This window comes from Mesoplodon mirus, assembly GCF_964341445.2.
Source record: "Mesoplodon mirus genome assembly, chromosome: 11".
Lineage (NCBI taxonomy): Eukaryota > Metazoa > Chordata > Mammalia > Artiodactyla > Ziphiidae > Mesoplodon > Mesoplodon mirus.
Genome location: NC_138987.1, coordinates 4123054 through 4143450, shown reverse-complemented (window position 1 = coordinate 4143450; position 20397 = coordinate 4123054). Strand labels below are relative to the sequence as shown.

Here is a 20397-nt window from a genome sequence, read left to right as displayed (position 1 = left end):
CATGCCACTCCCTTCTGGCTTGTAGAGTTTCTGCTTAGAAATCAGCTGTTAATCTTATGGGAGTTCCCTTGTATGTTATTTGCCGTTTTTCCCTTGCTGCTTTCAATAACTTTTCTTTGTCTTTAATTTTTGCCAATTTGATTACTATGTGTCTCAGCGTGTTCCTCCTTGGGTTTTTCCTGTATGGGACTCTCTGTGCCTCCTGGACTTGGGTGGTTATTTCATTTCCCATGTTAGGAAAGTTTTCGAGTATAATCTCTTCAAATATTTTTTCAGGTCCTTTCTCTCTCTTCTCCTCCTGGGACCCCCTATAATGCGAATTTGTTACATTTATCGTTGTTCCAGAGGTCTCTTAGGCTGTCTTCATTTCTTTTCATTCTTTGTTCTTTATTCTGTTCCGCAGCAGTGAATTCCACCATTCTGTCTTCCAGGTCACTTATCCATTCTTCTGCCTCAGTTCTTCTGCTACTGATTCCTTCTAGTGTAGTTTTAATTTCAGTTATTGTATTGTTCATCTCTGTTTGTACTTTAATTCTTCTAGGTCTTTGTTAAACATTTCTTGCATCTTCTCAGTCTTTGCCTCCATTCTTTTTCCAAGGTCCTGGATCATCTTCACTATCATTATTCTGAATTCTTTTTCTGGAAGGTTGCCTATCTCCACTTCATTTAGTTTTTTTTTCTGGGGTTTTATCTTGTTCCTTCATCTGGTACATAGCCCTCTGTCTTTTCATCTTGTCTCTCTTTCTGTGAATGTGGTTTTTGTTCCATGGGCTCCAGGATTGTAGTTCTTCTTGCTTCTGCTGTCTGCCCTCTAAGGCTTCTTGCCTGGAATTTTCTTCTTTTGACTGTAATGGTGTAGTCATCAGAGAAAGGCAGAAGGCAGACTGGAACATCTAAGGCAGCAACACTAACATTTTTCTGGCCTTTTAAAAGTATTTACAAAGAGGCTTTCAGAAGATGCTTAGAACACATAACTGCAGTGCTGAAAATATGAAGAAATCACAAAATTTTCTCTTCTTTTGCATCTCTTTTCTTAACTCCTGGGAATCACGAACGTTTGTCCAGTGTATTTTGGCTGTGATTTACTGAAGCCTCTCACCACAGCAATGGGTTAACCCCGAACTTTGTCTCAGAAGCTCTCTCTTTTCCCTTGCTGAGGTTCCCGGCTTGAGTGGAATCTCCGATTACTGTAGCTTTGCAGTATAGTCTGAAGTCAGGGAGCATGATTCCTCCAGCTCTGTTTTTCTTTCTGAAGATTTTTTTGGCTATTCTGGGTCTTTTGTGGTTCCATACAAATTTAAAAATCTTTTGTTCTAGTTCTGTGAAAAATGCCATTGGTGATTTGATAGAGATTGTGTTGAAACTGTAGACTGCCTTGGATAGTATGATCGTTTTAACAATATTGATTCTTCCAATCCAAGTACATGGTATACCTTTCCATCTGTTTGTGACCTCTTCAATTTCTTTCATTAGCATCTTATAGTTTTTAGAGTCCAGGTATTTTGCCTCCTTAGGTAGGTTTACTCCTAGGTATTTTATTCTTTTTTGATGTGATGGTAGACGGGATTGTTCCCTTAATTTCTCTTTTTGATGTTTCATTGACAGTGTATAGACATGAAATAGACTTCTGTATATTAACTTTGTCTCCAGTAATCTTACTGAATTCACTGATGAGAGCTAGCAGTTCTGTGGTAGCGTCTTTAGGGTTTTCTATGTATACTATCATGTCATCTGAAAACAGTGACAATTTTACTTCTTCTTTTCCAATTTGGGTTCATTTTATTTCTTTTTCTTCTCTGATTGCTCTGGCTAGGAATTCCAAAACCATGTTGAATTAAAGTGGCAAGAGTGGGCATCCTTGTCTTGTTCCCAACCTTAGAAGGTATGCTTTCAGCTTTTCACCATTGAGTATGATGTTTGCTGTGGGTCACATAGTTTTAACAAAAAATGCGGACAGATCATTACCCAAAGTTCCCAAATGGCTAATATGTTGCAAAAGCATAGTATAATATCACAACCAGGATATTTACACTGACACAATTAAGATACAGAATATTTCCATCACTACAAGGAATATTTCCATCCTTTTATAGCAATTTCCCTCATACCCTACTCCTCACTGCCATATTAACCTCTGCCAACTACTAATGTGTTCTACATTCCCATAATTTTATTTCAAGAATTTTATATAAATGGAATTATACAGTATGTAACCTTATAGGATTGGCTTTTCACTCATAATAGAATTCTCCAGATATTCATTGGGTTACTGTAAGTACCATTAGTTCATTCTTTTTTATTGCTGAGGAATACTCCATGGTATGAATGTGTCAGTTTGTTTAATCATTCACCCACTGAAGGACGTTTGGGTTGTTTCTATTTTGGGTTACTATGAATAAAGCTGTTATAAACATTCACATACAAATTTTTGTGTGAATATAAGGTTTCATTTCTCTTGGATAAATGCTTAAGAGTACAGTTTCTGGGTTGTATGGTATTGCATGTTAAGCTTTTTAAAAGAAAATTCCAAACTGTTCTTCACAGTGCTGTACTTTTTTACATATCCTTCAGCAACAGATGAGTCTCTCGGCATCCTCATCAGCATTTGGTGTTGTTGCAAGTTTTTATTTAGTTATTCTGACAGGTATAAAATAGTAAGTCACTGTGGTTTCAATTTGCATTTCCCTGATGACTAAAATGATGTTGAAGATCTTTCACCTGCTTATCTGCCATTTTTATATCTTTTTTGGTGAAAATATCTCTTGTTTAGCCTATTTTCTAATTGTATTGATTTTGCACTGCTGAGTTTTGAAAGTTCTCAATATATTTTGGAAACTAGTCCTTTGTTGGAAATGTGGCTTGTAAATACTTTCTCCCAGTCTGTAGTACGCCTTTTCATTCTAATCACAGGGTCTTTCATAGAACGTAAGTTTAAAATTTTGATCTAAATCCAAATGATCAATTTTTACCTTTATGGATCATACTTTTTGTGTCAAATCTCTTTGCCTAGCCCTAGATTTTTAGTTTTACGGTTTACATTTAAGTCTTGAACAGTTTTGAGTTAATTTTTTTTTTGCAGCCTCTCACTGTTGTGGCCTCTCCCGTTGCAGAGCACAGGCTCCGGACATGCGGGCTCAGCGGCCATGGCTCACGAGCCCAGCCGCTCCGCGGCATGTGGGATCCTCCTGGACCGGGGCACGAACCCATGTCCCCTGCATCGGCAGGTGGACTCTAAACCACTGCGCCACCAGGGAAGCCCGAGTTAATTTTTTAATACAGTGTGACATTTGAGTAGAGGTTTATTTTTTTGCCTATGCATGTCCAAATGCTCCAATATCAATTGGTGAAAAGGCTGTCTTTCCTCCAATTAATTGCTTTTACACATTGTCAAATGTCAGTGGGCATACCTCTGTGGTTCTACTTCTGGGCTCTCTTTTCTGTTCCACTGATCACTTTATTCCTCCAGCAATACTACACAGTCTTGATTACTCAAGCTATATAGTAGGTCTTAAAACTGCAGAGTGATTCTTCTTTTTCAAAATTGTTTTAGCTACTCTAAGTCTACTGCCTTTCCATATAAATTTTGGAATAATCTTGTATATACAAATAAAAAATTTTGCTGGAATTATTTAATTACATTAAACCTGTATATTAATTTGGGGACAACTAACATATTTACTAAGTTGAGTCTTCCAGTTCATGAACACAGTATGTCTCTCCACTTATTTAGATCATCCTTGATTTCTTTCATTTCATTTAAAATGTTTCAGCATACAAGTACTTTACAACTATTTACAGAGCAACTCTCTAGGAAAATGACCTTTAGACTAACAGAAAAGATTTTCCATAACTAAAGAAATAAAGATGGAACCACAATGAGATGGGTAGGAGGGGTGGAGACATGGTATAATCAGGGCTCACACCCCCAGGATCAGTGACCCACAAATGGAAGGAATATCACAATCGTGGAGGCCTTTCCTCTACGAGGGAGAAGGGGTCTGAGCCCCGTGTGGGACTCCTCAGCCAACGGGTCCTGCACCAGGAAGTAAAGCTCCCAGAATTCCTGGCTTTGGAAACCAGCAGGGCCCATGTTCAGGAGAGCTGGAGGGCTATAGGAAACAGAGACTCTGCTCTTAAAGGACACTGGAAAACTCTGTGATGCTCCAAGTCTCAGCACAAAGAGGCAGCAGTTAGAAGCCTGGAAGAGATCCACTTGCTGATCTTGGAGAGTCCTCTGGAGAGGCAGGAGGCAAATAAGAGACCCCTGCTGATACAGAAGCTGGTGGCAGCTATTTTGGGGAACTTCCTCTACCCTAATAACACTAGGGTGGGCAAGCACCCTTCTAGAATCGTCCCTCTAGCCTATTAGTACCCAGAAACTGGCCCACCCTCCAGCTGGGTGGCACCAGCTCTGAGCACTGCCCCCACCACCACCTGGGACCACCCAAATAGCCAATCAATCAGCATGATATACTACATTAACAAACTGAAGAATAAAAACCATATGATTATCTCAGTAGATACATAAAAAGCTTTTGACAAAATTCAACATCCATTTATGATAAAAAAAAAAAAAACTCTCAACAAAGTGGGTATAAAGGGAACATACCTCAACAAAAAAAAAGGCCATATATGACAAACCCACAGCTAACATCATACTCAGTGGTGAAAAGCTGAAAGCATTTCCTTTAAGATCAGGAACAAGACAAGGATGGGCACTCTTCTATTTTTATTCAACACAGTACTAGAAGTCCTAGCCACAGCAATGAGATAAGAAAAAGAAAGAAAGGGAATCTAAATTGGAAAGGAAGAAGTAAAACTGTCACTGTTTGCAGATGACATGACACTAGATACAGAAAACCCTGAAGACACCACCAAAAAACTATTAGAACTAATAAGTGAATTCAGTAAAGTTGCAGGATACAAAATTAATAAACTAAACTCTGTTGTAATAGCAAACCATCAGAAAGAGAAACTAAGAAAACAATCCCATTTACAACTGCATCAAAAAAAAAAATACAATACCTAGGAATAAATCTAACCAAAGAGGTAAAAGATTTGTACTCTGAAAACTATAAGATATTGATGAAAGAAACTGAAGATGACACAAAAAAATGGTAAAACATACCATTCTCACAGACTGGAAGAATTAATATTGCTAAAATGACCACACTACCCAAGGCAATCTACAGATTCAATGTGGTCCCTATCAAAATACCCATGGCATTTTTCACAGAACTAAAACAAGTAATTCTACAATCTGTATGGAAACACGAAAGACCCTGAATAGCCAAAGCAATCGTGAGAAAGAACAAACCTGAAGTATCACACTCTGGGATTTCAAACTACACTGCAAAGTTAACAGTAATCAAAACAGTATGACACTGGCACAAAAACAGACACACAGATCCATGGAACAGAATGGAGAGCCCCAAAATAAACCCATGCTTATATGATCAATTAATCTACAACAAAGGAAGCAAGAATATAAAATGAGGGGAAAAAAAACTTTTCATTAAATGGTGTTGGGAAAACTGGAGAGCTACACATGTAAAAGAATCCCACTGGACTAGTTTCTCACATCACACACAAAACTAAACTCAAGATGGATTAAAGACGTGACTGTAAAACCTGAAACATAAAACTCCCAGAAGAAAACAGGCAGCGTGCTCTGTGACATCAGTCTCAGCAATAGTTTTCTGGCTCTGTCTCCGTAATCAAGGGAACCAAAAGTAAACAAATGGGATTGCAGGAAACTACAGTAAAGGAAACGAACAACAACAGCAACAAACCAAAAGGGCAGCTCACTGAATGGGAGAAGGTATCTGCATATGATGCACCTGATAAGGGGTTAATATCCAAAATATACAAAGAACTCATATAGCTCAACATCAAAAAAACAAACAACTCAATTATAAAGTGGGCAGAGGACCTGGAATAGACATTCTTTCAAAGAAGATATACAAATGGCCAACAGACACATGAAGAGATGCTCAACATCACTCATCAGGGAAATGCAAATCCACACCAAAACAGGATACCACCTCAGACCTGTGAGAATGGCTATCATCAGAAAAGACAAGAAATAACAAATGTTGGCAAGGATGTGGAGAAAAGGGAATCCTTGTGCACTATTGGTAGAATTGTGAATTGGTACAGGCACTCTGGAAAACAGTATGGAGGGTCCTCAAAAAATTAAAAATAGAACGGACACATGACCCAGCAATTTCACTTCTGGGTATTTACCCAAAGAAACAAAAAGACTAATTAGAAAATATATATACACCTCAATGTTCACCGCAGTATCATTTACAATAACCATGACATGGTAGCAACTTAAATGCCCACTGACAGAGATGAATAGACACAGAAAATGTGATCTATATATACAATGGAATATTACTCAGCCATAAAAAAAAGAATGAAGTCTTGCCATTTGTGACAACATGAATGGATCGAGAGGTATTATGCTAGGTGAAATAAGTCAGAGAAACACAAATACCATATGGTCTCACTTATATGGGGAATAAAGAAACAAACAAACAAACCAAAAACAGACTCAGAGATACAAAGGACAGGTGGTTGCCCGAGGGGAGGGGGTTGGGGGTGAAAGAGATGAAGGGGATTAAGAGGTACAAACGTCCAGTTATAAAATAAATAAGCCATGGGATGTAATATATAGCATAAGGAATATGGTCAATAATATTGTAATAAATTTGTATAGGGACAAATGGTTACTAGACTTAATGTGGTGATCATTTCATAACGTATACAAATGTGAAATCACTATGTAGTACATCTGAAACTGACATAATATTGGACATCAACTACATTTCAATTTTAAAAAGTTATGTTTACACTATACTGTAGTCTCTTAAGCATGCAGTAGCATTATGTCTAAAAAAACACTGTACACACTTTAAGTAAAAAATACTTTATTGCTAAAAAATGCTAACCATCTTTTGAGCCTTCATCAAGTCATAATCTTTTTGCTGGTGGAGGGTTTGAAATATTGGGAGAATTACCAAAATGTGACACGGAGATACGAAGTAAGCAAATGCTGTTGGAAAGATGGCACCAACAAGACTTACTAGATGCAGATGGCCACAAACCTTCACTTTGCAAAAACAAACAAACAAACAAAGACGAAATATCTGTGAAATGCAATAAAATGAGGTATGCCTCTAGTTTTCCTTTTTGTACTGTCTTCGCCTGCTTTTGGTATCATATGTCATTTCCATTCTGCTACTTGCCCATATAAGTAACTTGCCAATATTCTTGTATGTGAAGTGAGTTTCTTACAGACAGCATAGAGTTGAGTCACACTTTGTAATCCACACTGCCAATATCTGTCTTTTAATTGGTATATTTAGACCATTTACAGTTACTCTAATTATTGATATGTTAGGGTTTAAATCTATAATTTTATTTTTTGTTTTTTTGTTTGTTCTGTGTCCTTGTTTCTGGTTTCTTTTTCCTGACTTCTTGTGGGTTACTGAAAAGCTTTTTAGAATTTTATTTTATCTATGGTGTTTTTGAGTATATCTCTCTGAATAGCTTTTTTAGTGGGTACTCTAAGTATTATATAAATATAACTTATCACAGTATACTGATGTCATCATTTTACCAATTCAAGTGAGATGTGGAAACCTTACCTCCATTAATGTCCCTCTACCCTCCCGTTTACATTATAAATTGTCTCAAATATGTTTTCTACATACATTTAGATCCACATCAAACAGTATTATAATTTTGCTTCGACTGTCAAACATAATTTGGAAGATGGAGAATAAGAAGGAAAGTCTACTGTATTTACCCATAATTTTGCTTACCATGATCTTATGTTCCAAGATTCTTTCTTTTATCATTTTCCTTCTGTCTAAAGAACTTCTCTTAGCCATTTTTTTAGGGCAGGTCTGCTGGCCACAAATTCTCTTACTTTTCCTTTATCTGAAAATGTGTTGACTTCTCCTTCACTCCTGAAAGATATTTTCACTGGATAAAGGATTCTGGATTGAAAGTTCTTTCCATCCAGCACTTGGAAAATGTGGCAGCTCCTTCTGCCTCTATGGTTTCTGATGAGAAATCCAGTGTTCTTGAATAGTTTTACCCCTACTGGTAAGGGGCCTTCAAGATTTTTATTTCTTAGTCTTTAGTTTCCAGAAGTTTGACTATGAGTGTTTGGTTTGGATTTGAGTTTATTCTGTTTAGGGTTTGCTCCACTTTTAATCTGCAGGTCTTTCTTTTGCCAAATTTGGGGGGTTTTTGGCCATTATATGTTTGAGTACTTTTTCAGCTCCACCCGCTTTTCTTCTTCTGGTACTCCAATCGTATCAGTGTTAGATATTCTGTTATAACCAGAGGTCCCTAAAGTTCTGTTCTGTTTTGCTTGTTTTTCTCAGTCTATTTCCTTTTGTTGTTGAAAACAGGTAATTTTTATCGTCTATCTTCAAGGTCATTGATTCTTTCCTCTGTCTCCTCTCTTCTGCTGTTGAGCTCATCCACTGACTCTTTATTTTGGCTATTATAATTTTCCGTTTTAAAATTTCCATTTGGTTCTTCTTTATATTCTATTTCTATACTTCTATTTCTTCGCTGAGACTCTATTTTTCAGTTGTTTCAAGCATGTTCATAAGTATTCACTAAAGCCTTTTTATGATGATTGTTAAATTCTTCTGTCAGATAATTCCAACATCTCTGTCATCACACTGGCATCTACTGATCCTCTTTTCATTCAGTTAGATCTTCTCGATTCTTGGTATGATATGTGATTTTTGTTTGAAACCTAGACATTTTGGGTATTATGAGACACTGGATCTTACTTAAACCTTTTCTTTTATGTGGATTCCTCTGATGTAGGCAGGGGGAGGGAAGTGAGACACCTTCTCATTACTGGCAGGTGAGGTGAAAGTCTAGGATCCCAAGGGGGCCTTCACTGACACCTGAGGAGGGGTTTCCTCATTATGGACAGGCAAAGGTGGGACTTTCAGCTCTCCACTATACCTCTACTGGTATCTCCTTGACTGGGAGGGTTACAAGTACCTCATTACTGTTTCCTATGTGGTCTCCACTGATAACAGCAGGGGATGGGACCTCATTAACAGCCAGTGGGGATGAAAGTCCCAACTCTCCGCTCCACCTTCCCTGACACCACCCCAGGAGAGAAGTTGGGGCACATCATTATAGCCTGGTAAGGGCGGAAGTCTAGGCCTTTGCTGTTGTGAGTCAGGGTGGAGCCATGTTTTTTTCTGTTGTGTTTGGCTGTAGTAGAAAGTTATTTTCTAAAAGTTTCTATCTTGCTAAATAAGCTGCCTCTTTTGTGGTCCTGTGGCTAAAAAGCAGGTTTTGGGGGAGCACTTTTTGTCTGTACCATTCATGATTCTGGGTTGCTGGCTCTGTCAGTTCCTCTTCTGGGAAATATGAGGCAAAAAAAGAAAATTCAGGGAACTCACCACCATGTCATTCTTTGGATCCTTAGCTCCCTACCTGCTCTGCCACCTTTTCTCCATCTTCAGTCTTCCTATATTTGTTTTGTACATAATGTCCAGGTTTTTTAGTTGTACTTGGCAGGAAGGAATAGGGAAAAAATATATCTACTCCATCTTCCCAGATTTATTCTCACATAATCAATAAACATTAAGAAGTAATACATGTGAGATTTCCACTGTTAACAAAAGGGATCGTGGGTTTTTAAATTCTGAGAAACACTGATTTAGAGATTTCCTTCTAACTCATTAATAAGCAAGTAACACTTAATTAACCACAAATCTGCCTAAAAGCTTCTAATCTTAAAAATCAAACAGCTTTTAAAATAGTTTTCTAAAATCAAGACTCTTTTCATATCTGTCTACTATCACTGTCCAAAAATATCTTTTTTTTCCTTTTGGGATGACTTATTTTTAGTAAAAAGCTATTGAGTCCTAGGTGTTTCCTTGTTTAGTTTTAAATACAGAACATACTTCACAGACTAGCAAACCAGGTCATGTTCATAATTTAAATTTTTCTAATGTGAGATGGAAAGAGAACAGTCTACACAAATACTTAATTACACAAAGCCCCAATCTATCATATATTTTTATCTAGTGACCTTTTCAGAATGCATAATATATTTAAAGCTACTAATGCAAAAAAACAAAACCCCAAAAAACAGGAATACGCAATTTCTGAACTGATCACAATAATATACACAAATGTTAATAAAATTGTACTAAACTTTTAATGAGGCAATCTTTTTAAAAGAAACCATATCCAAACACATAACCCTGATATATAGTTCATTATTGCTATAATAAATAACTTTATATATTAATAAACATCTAGAATTTACAAAGTCATTTTCATCTGACAATACATTAAAAAAATACCCTTTAGCATATTTACACTAAGCAAAATGAACATATAAAGACAATGGGATTTTCCAGAGTAATAAAAGACATTTTTACTAGTAGCCTAGTTATTATGAGAAATTAGCCATTTTTTACTCTGTTAAGCAAAACTGCTCTAAATTCTAGAGGACAGAGCAACATCAAAGTAAATAAATAATTAACTATTTTTAACATATATAATAGCGAAATGAAAAGTTGACATGACATGCAAAAACTGCTCCTTAGTCTCAAATATGGGACTGAAAATAGGCAAGTTTATGAACTACAAATCTAATTCTTCTGAAGTCTAAGTAATGGACCGGTGAACTCTTCAGCTCATTAAGGAAGTTCTGAGCTCCTACAAATAAATGAGGCATGCTCTCAAGTCTATTTCCCTTTACCCAAAACTTATTTTGTTCTAGTAACAGACAGATCAACGTTAACTTTATACAAACAGTATTACCACTACAGCAGCCTAAATAGGACATATGTGATATCTCAGGCTTAATGCCATTCAAGTTGTGATTACTGACAAGTTAGCGAATACCTTGTCAATTATTTTGGTATACAAAAAAACTGTCAGCTAATTTTTCCTTTTAAGGGAATAAATTTTTAAGAAATACAGACCTGCCTTTCGGGAAAATGTTCTTAGTTTTGAAATCATACAACTAGGCAACTGAGCCAATAGTCATACAGTTAAAAATTGAAGGTTTTATGGACGATCTAAAATGAACTTTCTAAAGAGAAGTGAATAGTATGTTTCTCCCTCTCTAATAAAAGTTATGACATATTATAAAAGAATGAAAAGCTTAAATTAACTATAGCTAGAGTTGTGAGTAGTTTTTAAAAAGATATATATATATTAGGACTAAGATTTTTCACAATTTATTACTACACTAACAAATACACTTAAACAGGAAAAACTTTTATTATCTCTCTATTACTTAACAAAGGCCAGCTGAATTAATGCTAGTAGCCTATGGAAATCTAAACAATTTCACATATACCATCTTTTTTAAACTTTGGTTTCTACCTTTATTTACTTGGGTGAAATAATGTTTTAAAAATTACACTGGTCAATGCCAAGATTAAAGGCTGTAAATGTAAATACTCATGCTAAGAAAATATGCTTATGAATCTTAATTAAAAAGACTATATATTGAAAATCTTCAGTCATGAACTTACCTTATCAGCTTTCAACTTTCTAAGGAAAGATGGATTGTCATATCCCTTTGCTTGCCTTGCCTCTTGCAAATGGTTGATCATCCACACGTTTTTTCTCTGCTTTGCCAAATCAAGTGCTGATTCACCCTGATAATATAAGCAAAAGAAATTCACGTTAAAAAAAATGAAAGGAAAAGCAGAATATTTTAGTTACTAACTTTTAAAGCACTTCCACAAAAATAAATTGCAGTATTACTTCATTAACATTGTTTTTACATTTGGCAAAGTCAATTACTAAAAAACTCTAACTCATATATTACTTATACCTTCCCATTCAAGGTACAATCAGAAAATGTATTTACACCTCTTATTCAATAGATTCTATATCTGCTTGCATTTTAACTTAGAGAGTAATCAAAAAGTAGGTATTTTAGCACCTGCTGGATCAGAGGCTACCATTAAGTTTATCCAGTTATTTCATATTCTTTAAGGGTTTCATTAGTAATAGTTATTGCTACAAACCATCCTGCTGTAATACCAAACTGCCAGAAATCTCTCAGTTTAATTTCAGTGATGAACGAAGTCTGAGGAAAAGAACAGGGAAGAAAAAGAAAAGTCAACTTCCACTTCTACTGTTATATTGGTATTCTTGATCATGTTAAATTCATTCACCCATCCAGAAATGTCCAAAGAGAACACGGGTTGCAACAAAAAATGGTTAATCTTACATTATAGACTTGTAGCTCCCTTTAACTGCAAAGAAAAAGAATTCCAAAGAGTATAACTGAACTAAAATGTTTTAAAGGCAGTAAGAAACAAGAAATGAGTGTCCCCAATTCTAGATCTATGCTTCTTTTTGCCTTTATTAATTTACAATCTTATTTCTCCTTTTGCAAGTTAGATACCTGCATTTTTATTCTATTTAATATTCTTCACTCTTTATCTCCTTCCTTAAACAGAAAAGTAAAATTAATAATTTTGTTTACCAAACTTTCAAGAATTATGGATGAATATTCAAAATTACTTTAAAAAAAGAAAAAACATGTTAAAATTTTATTTGAAAAAACTGGATGAAAATAAAGAAATAAGGAGCCTTGGGTTCCTTACTTGTGAGGGATAATTATTAATCAAGTATGGAGTACAATTTAATTTTTAAAAAAAACACTGAAACATAAAAAGAACCAAACAACACACTAAACACACCACTACCACCAAGAGCAACAACAGTAACAACACAACGATAAAAACGAAAAGCCTAACCAATCCTTGCACAAAAAGATCAATAGTATTTACCACGAAATGGGCTAATCCAGGGGAGTCGTCCACAAATAGGGGTATGTGTTTTAAAATGTCTCCGTACCTATTCCGAAATTCTACGGCAGAACCAGCTAATTAATCCAAACTAAAAGATTACCTGAATAAAAGCAATCCCTTGGGTAACAACTCCCAGAGAATATCCTGCAGTTGCCTCGGTCCAGCTGAGCATCCCTTCCACTAGAGGGCCATGTGACACCTAAGGATTGCCTAGATAAAAAGATGGAGGGAGCTTTAAGCAATCTTTCAACTACTCCTCTAGTCATCTGACTACTTTTATACAGTTCTTTTATTCAGCTGGTAAAATAAACAAGCAATTAATTTAAAGAATTGTACTAAAACCAGGGTTCCAAGTCAAGTCTATATTTAAACACTCCATGTGTCAGCCAAAATAGTAAATGATAATAACAGCAGCAGTAATAACAAGAATCATGGAGTATTTATAGACTATGTAACTAACTGGTAATAAAAGAAATTCTTCAGGGGTTTTGGTGTGATAAACATTATGGAAGGTGGCGGGTGGAAGATCACTTTTTGCCTAAGTGAGGTGGAAACTCATTATTAAAACTAAGGAAAATTCTTCCTTGGAGACCATCTAGGTGGGGTACTTAAGAGATATTTTCTGAAAATAGTTTCTTACCTCTTTTCAAGAAACCATATAAGCGTTTTTCAATATATTAATTAACAAAGCTCAGTAATTGTATATTTTGCACAAGCTAAAAATTATGTCCTTTGATAACTTTAGAAAGAAAAATCATAAATGCGTAGGCAGCACTCAGATTAACTGCCCGCCCCAAACTCAATTCATCTAAATTTATCAACCAAAAACATGTGCAAGGGGGTGAAATATTCTTTAAATTCACAAATGAGATGCTACCATGAAAAGGGATTACTGCATAGGTCATTTTTCTTAGAGTCTTAGTATCCTAAACCACTCCCTCTCCTCACTGTTATTACTTCAGAAGATTTGAATTTATTCTATGTAACCAGTATCTGGGGCCATGGTTTTTGAACTCATTTAAGTCATGTCTGATGAAAAGCCGTTGACTCTCTCCCCAGAAAAGTGCTGATACTTTATTTATAACAATTTCAGAAGTCCATGGACCCACCCCCTAACCAAAATCCACTGCTGGGTCCCAGATTAAGAACCTCTAATCAAGGGTTTATGGCCATTCCTAATCCTTCTAAGGATCAAAGTAGTCATTTTAAAGTCACCTATCATTTAATATTTATTGTCTGCAAAATAAGTTCTTATTCTGATAAAAGAATCATTTGTTTATATATTAAAAGAATTGAATCCCTTACTCAAATAACTAATTTACAAGGATATCAAGACAGATTTCTAAGAAACTTAAGCTTAATTTTATTTAGACAATAGCTATTTTAGAAGAAATAGGGCCAATTAATAAATATTATAACTAAATATAATTTTTCATATTCTTTAGAGAATGTAACTTTTACTAGCTATTAAAGCCATATCCAGATTTACAGGCTCCACCTTGGTACAATTTATGATTATCAACCAGACTTTCTTTCTCAAGACTTAAAATGAAAAATGGAAAAATACACAGCTATGAATCGACTTTGTCAAATTCTAGGACAAATAATCTAGGTTGGTTGTTTTTTATTTATTAATGAATTTTTCACTATCAAAATTAAGTTTACTTAATTAGCTTGACATTCCACATAGCTAAAACGTACCACCTCGAATTATATATGACTAAAACAGAACCAATTTCTATTGCCTTCACTCCCAAAAAAGTCTGTTTCCTTCCATCTTCACAACTTCAATACATATCACAAGACACTCAGTTATTCAAACCAAAACCTAAGTCATCGATGTTTTTTTCTTTCACCTTCATTTCTAATCTACCTTTTCTTTTCTACTCTAAACTATCATTTCCAAATCCATTCATTTCACTCCATCACTACTACTACAATCACAGGCTAAACTAACATCATCACTTGCCTGATTTATTACGAAAGCCTAACTGATCTTCATCTATCCCTTCCATTTTCTTTTCTTTTTTTTTTTTTTTTTTTTTTTTGCGGTACGCGGGCCTCTCACTGTTGTGGCCTCTCCCGTTGCGGAGCATAGGCTCCACAGGCTCCAGACGCCCAGGCTCAGCGGCCATGGCTCATGGGCCTAGCCGCTCCGCGGCATGTGGGATCCTCCCGGACTGGGGCACGAACCCGTGTCCCCTGCACCGGCAGGCGGACTCTCAACCACTGCGCCACCAGGGAAGCCCAAAAGTACATTTTTAAACAAAAATCTACTTTTTCACCAGTGTGGTTAAAAAAGATTATTTTTACTCTGAAAGTATAAATGTTCCCTGAGCAACTGAAGCAACTCCTTAGACTTTATTTCCTTTAAAAACAATGTCACTCTAAATAAGTCAAACAGAGAAAAACAAATACCATGTGATATCACTTATATGTGGAATCTAAAAAATAAATAAAACAAACAACAACAAAACTCGAGCTCATAAATACAGAGAACAGGTTGGTGATTGCCAGAGGTAGGCAGTGCACTGTGGGGAGTGAGGAAGATTAGTGAAGGGGATCAAAGGTACAGACTTCCAGTTCTAAAAGAAATAAGTCACGAGGATGTAATGTACATAACGGCAACTACAGTTAATAATACTATAGTGCAGGTACTTCCCTGGTGGTCCAGTGTGTAAGACTCCATGCTCCCAATGCAGGGGGCCCCGGTTCGATCCCTGGTCGGGAAACTAGATCCCACACGCATGCCGTAAGTAGGAGTTCACATGCCGCAATTAAGAGTCCGCACGCCGCAACTAAGAGTCCTCATGCCGCAACTAAGAAGCCTGCATGCTGCAACTAAGAGAGTCCGCATGCTGCAACTAAGAGAGTCTGCATGCCGCAACAAAGATCACACATGCCATAACTAAGACCCGGTGCAGCCAAAATAAAGATAATAATAATAATACTATAGTGCATATTCAGAAGTTGCTAAGAGCAAAGCTCGAGGGTTTGCATCACAAGAAAAAAGAAAATTTTGTGACTGTGTAAGATGATGGATGTTGACTGGACTTGTTGGTCATTTTGCAATGTGTACAGATGTCAAATCATTATGTTGTACACCTGAAAGTTGTATAATGTTATATACCAATTATACCTCATAAAAAGTTAAAAAAAAAATGTCACTCCAGAGCTAGCAAGGAATTATATTTAAAATAACTCCTTTTTGTCAATGGCCAACCTTGATGATACAGTCAGATAAAATTAAAACATTAATAAAAAGAAAGTAACCAAAAAAATAGATGTATTTCAGTAAAAGTTCTACAGGTACAATAATTAGCTCAATTATTTGACATGATAGACTCTGGAAGGTCGTCACATGAACTGTACTAGCTAAGGAAGGTGCATTCCAGTTTATCCCATCTTGGTACCAAATAATTCATGTGCTGAGCCTATAAAACATTAAAAATACAAGGTTTGAACCATTTAAATCAGTTCAACTATCTGCATTCTTACCATTACCTTTCTGTTGAAATTCATTATAGATTATTTCTTTTACTAAGACTAACCAAAGTTTATACAATGGTTAATGTGGAGTACAAGTTGAAAAGACATTAAACTTACAAACCACACCTCAAATACTTAAAGTTCATGAATGAAGAGAAGTTATCTAAAATTTTATATGGTAAGAAAAGATATTTTTAAATGCTCTGAAAATATACACTAGTTTCAAATTCCAAAACTGTGCAGTCATCTTGTCATAATTCTTAGGTACAAATGTAATTTTGATATATTTATATGACTTTTGGCAAAGTCTATGGAGACTCACTATTTGCTGTAGTGAAATTGGTTCTGTTTTTTCAAAAATATAACACTAAATACTAGAAATGTATTCCTGGGGCATGACTCACTTTAGGAATGGCTATCTAGTAGCTAAGAGATGAAAATATAACACTCTAAAGCAATTCAGATCATAAGACATAAGGTCATCTCATTAATTTTTTCTCATGGGGATATTGGTCAGGTTTAGTCAAACTCCTCCTGTCTACTTTAGGCCTTGGGGTCAGCCTAATTTACTACTCACAGTGTTATGAACTTTTCAGAACTTCCTATTTTAAAATGTTTGGAAAAGCAAAAATGTCTCTCCATGATTTCAGAAGTGGCAGAGAGTTAAGCTAGCATAGTCGTGAGAGCTAGCTTAGAGGTAAAGCTCAAGACTACACAAATCTGCAGTCAGTCAACAAATACTTAGAGCGCCCATCACATGTCAGGCACTATGGTAAGTTGACTTTCCTCTTTCCATACATGTACTAGCAGATGCTAGACCATTCTGATCACTTTGGGTAAAGACACGAAGGCTTGAAATTTTAAAAAAAGAAAAAGAAAATACACGTTTTTCTCAATTTCTTACAGTTTCCAATAAGATATTTGATATTTACTTTTAACTAATTAGACTCATTTCTAAAAATTGGTTATAATCGTAAATAAATTTAAACTATTTTATTTTAGTAGTTTAACCTTCTCTTCTTAGAGTAATCAAATAGAGGAAGAACTATTCATTGCAACATAAAAAGATGCCCTGATCCAGCAGGAGATAACCTACTTTTTGATTGGCATTTTAGATTATTATATGACTCGAACTCCTTTCATATTTAATTAGCACATATTCCTTACAAATTTAAGAAGCATGACTCAGAAAATACTACGGTCTATAGTCAAAATGAAAGAAAATCTGTCAACGGGCACAAAGATATTTATGAATGCATATTATTAAAAGATATGTTTAAAACTTTAAAGTCATTTCACAGAAAGAGTCTGTTGCTGAAGACATGGTGGATCCTGAAGCTTTAAAAATGAGAATGGTTAACCAAAATTTAAGACTACCAATAGCATTTTCTTGCAGGTATTCATGAAATATTTATAAATTTCTAAATGCTCAGAGTGTAAATGTTAATTGTGCTTTGCTCTTAGATAATTTTGTATACTTTTTTGGTATACTTTTCCTGGATTAGTCCAGCATTTGGGGGAGAGGAGGTCTCCTATAAACATCATGAAGGTGATTATCAAATTTAAAGGTCTTGAACTTTAAAAAAAAGGAGACAATCAATGACCAAGTCAAAAAATTACTAAAAGTTATTATGCATACTTGTGATATAAACTTGTGCTTCTCTGCAATGATCTTCTTAAAGAAACCAGAAAACTGTTCTATTCAGCTGTAAAAACAGATTATGTAATTTAATTTCCAAAAGTCAGTAAGAAATCACTAATGAAAAGGCCACCAAAATCTGAAAATTACTCCAATAGTAAAAAGACGTAAGTGAATAAATCAGTCTTTCAAAACAAATTCTTGCATGGAAGGGTTGAGCTTAAATGAGAAGTTTCTTCCATCTCTGAAAGTCTGTTAAAAAACCTGTGTTTTATTAAGGAATTCCCATCTTGGTAACCACATGTCACAAAGCACAATCCATACAGGCTAGTGTTACCTTGATATTCTGGGCGTCGACGTTAGCGCCAGCTTCCAGAAGAAGACTAATGACTGTGGTGTTCCCTGCTAGTACTGCCCAATGCAGAGCAGTGTTTTTGTGATACTTGTCACCAAGGTTAACTGAAACATTGAATGTTAAAAGCAATCTAGTTGGATCCACACTGAAAAGGAAACAAAAACACAACAACAACAACAACCCTAATTTCAATTATAGAAATAATTACAGGTACTGAACTGACTGTGGTTGCACTCCATCTTGGAACCCTTCTATTCTAACCTATTTTCAACAACTTTATGACGAGTAATGGGACGACATTCCTAATATGAAGTAGTAAATACATGCAACACCATATAACCGAAACCACTTCGAAGAGAGAGCATACTTCGTCCTGACATTTATTATTTTTCACCTAGGGATTAATGCCGTTAATATCTATATAATTAAACAATTAAAAATTTAAATTTGAATCTGGATTGTTCCAAAAATGATTTAAGGCAACTTACTAATTAGTATGTGAAACTTGCCAATATACAAATCATATAAAAATGAGTCACTTTTTAAACAGAAGGTAGTGTCTTCCATTCTTGGAAATTGTTAAAAGAAGAATACCTTAAGGATACTACAATTACCAATATAAAGGTAAACAAAGAAACTCAAAACAACCAAGAAGGTAATTTATGTTATATACTATGTACTCATTATAAGAATTTTAAATATTAGTAAGTATAACATTAATTGCTTTTTCTCATCACTTATTTTACATTTTATTATGCTGAAAATTATCTGAATAAGTATTTTATAAACGGTTACATACCTATGTGTTCTATAAGCTGCCCACATTAAAGGCGTCATCCCATTCTGATCCATCATATCTACATCCTGATAGAGTAAAAAGAAAGTCACACAGTAAAAACTTTTAAGTTCCTGCCAAATTTACTGAGAAAAATATAATTTACACATCACAGGAGAAGCCAACATAATAACAGTACTCAATCAAGGGTGATTTATGAAACATTTTCTTTCTTAACTTTAAAATAAAACTATTATCACTGAATATTTTAATTAATGTGGATATAAGTATCTAATTGACATATATTAAGTATATATTCAATATTTAATTAACTTCTATTTCTCATTTTCCCTTTTAAGATGCTTCACTCAGCCTTTCAATGTTTTCATTTAAAGACCTTAACATACTCCTGATCTTTAACCCACAAAGGATCAATTAAATAAATGACTTACGTCTCTGAAAAACTTATTTATACTAATTCATGATAGGAGGGAATAATAAAACCCTGTTTATTTCTAGGCATTTTAAAACAAAGAATAAATTCAATAAACTTCAACAGATTCAAAAAAGTTTGCTTTTTATCACTATCACTACGCATAAATATTTTTAGAATTAACTAATTCTACAAAGCTTTTGGTGAAAAAGCAAGGTAATAAAGCAATCCTCTGTCTTACTCCCCACCATTTTCACTTTTTTTAGCTCATTATTTTGGTCTTTACCACTACATCTTTAAAATAAGATACCTGAATTGCTACTTTTTGATTTTTCAGTTTTAGGCATTATCCTAAATATGCATATTTTACATATCCTCAATATGTAAAATGGCAAATTCTCTCTTTCTTCTCACTGCCCCATCACAAATTTGTACCTTTCCTATTCTTTCCTCTGAAAAGATCTACTGTAATTCTGGTTCTATAAATATTTGACATTTACATTATTATAAATATATATGAATACTATTCCCAACAAAGTATGTAGTAAACCATGATTACTTTCCTCTCCTACCCAACTTTTTTGCTTTCCTTGGTACTGCATTTTTTCTCCCTTTTGCTTAGTTTTCTTTTTCTTTCTTTTTAGCAAATTAGAATTAAAACTACTACCTGTTCAACCAAAACTCTTCTCAAGTTATCTAAATCTCCTTTCAAGACTTGCTGATATATCAGGGATTCTATCAGTTTCACTTCCCTAAAATTCCTTCTCCTGACCCACTCCAATCTGCCTGAGGCACCTGTCTCATTAACTAGAACAGGACTTCTTTGAAGACAGAAATTATTTTAAATTCATCTTTGTATTCTCA

The 20397-nt window shown here is 35.0% G+C and overlaps 1 protein-coding gene across 2 annotated transcripts in view; it reads right to left on the bottom strand.

The window, feature by feature from the left end:
- ZDHHC17 (zDHHC palmitoyltransferase 17) overlaps nucleotides 1-20397 on the bottom strand; it is a 125311-nt gene that overhangs the window by 61593 nt on the left and 43321 nt on the right. For both annotated transcript variants that reach the window (XM_082636341.1, XM_082636342.1), the window contains exons 6-8: nucleotides 19125-19189; nucleotides 18308-18470; nucleotides 11550-11675 (exon numbers count right to left, since the gene is read on the bottom strand). In XM_082636341.1, the coding sequence (XP_082492467.1) occupies nucleotides 11550-11675; nucleotides 18308-18470; nucleotides 19125-19189 (354 nt within the window). The remainder of the gene's footprint in view (nucleotides 1-11549; nucleotides 11676-18307; nucleotides 18471-19124; nucleotides 19190-20397) is intronic.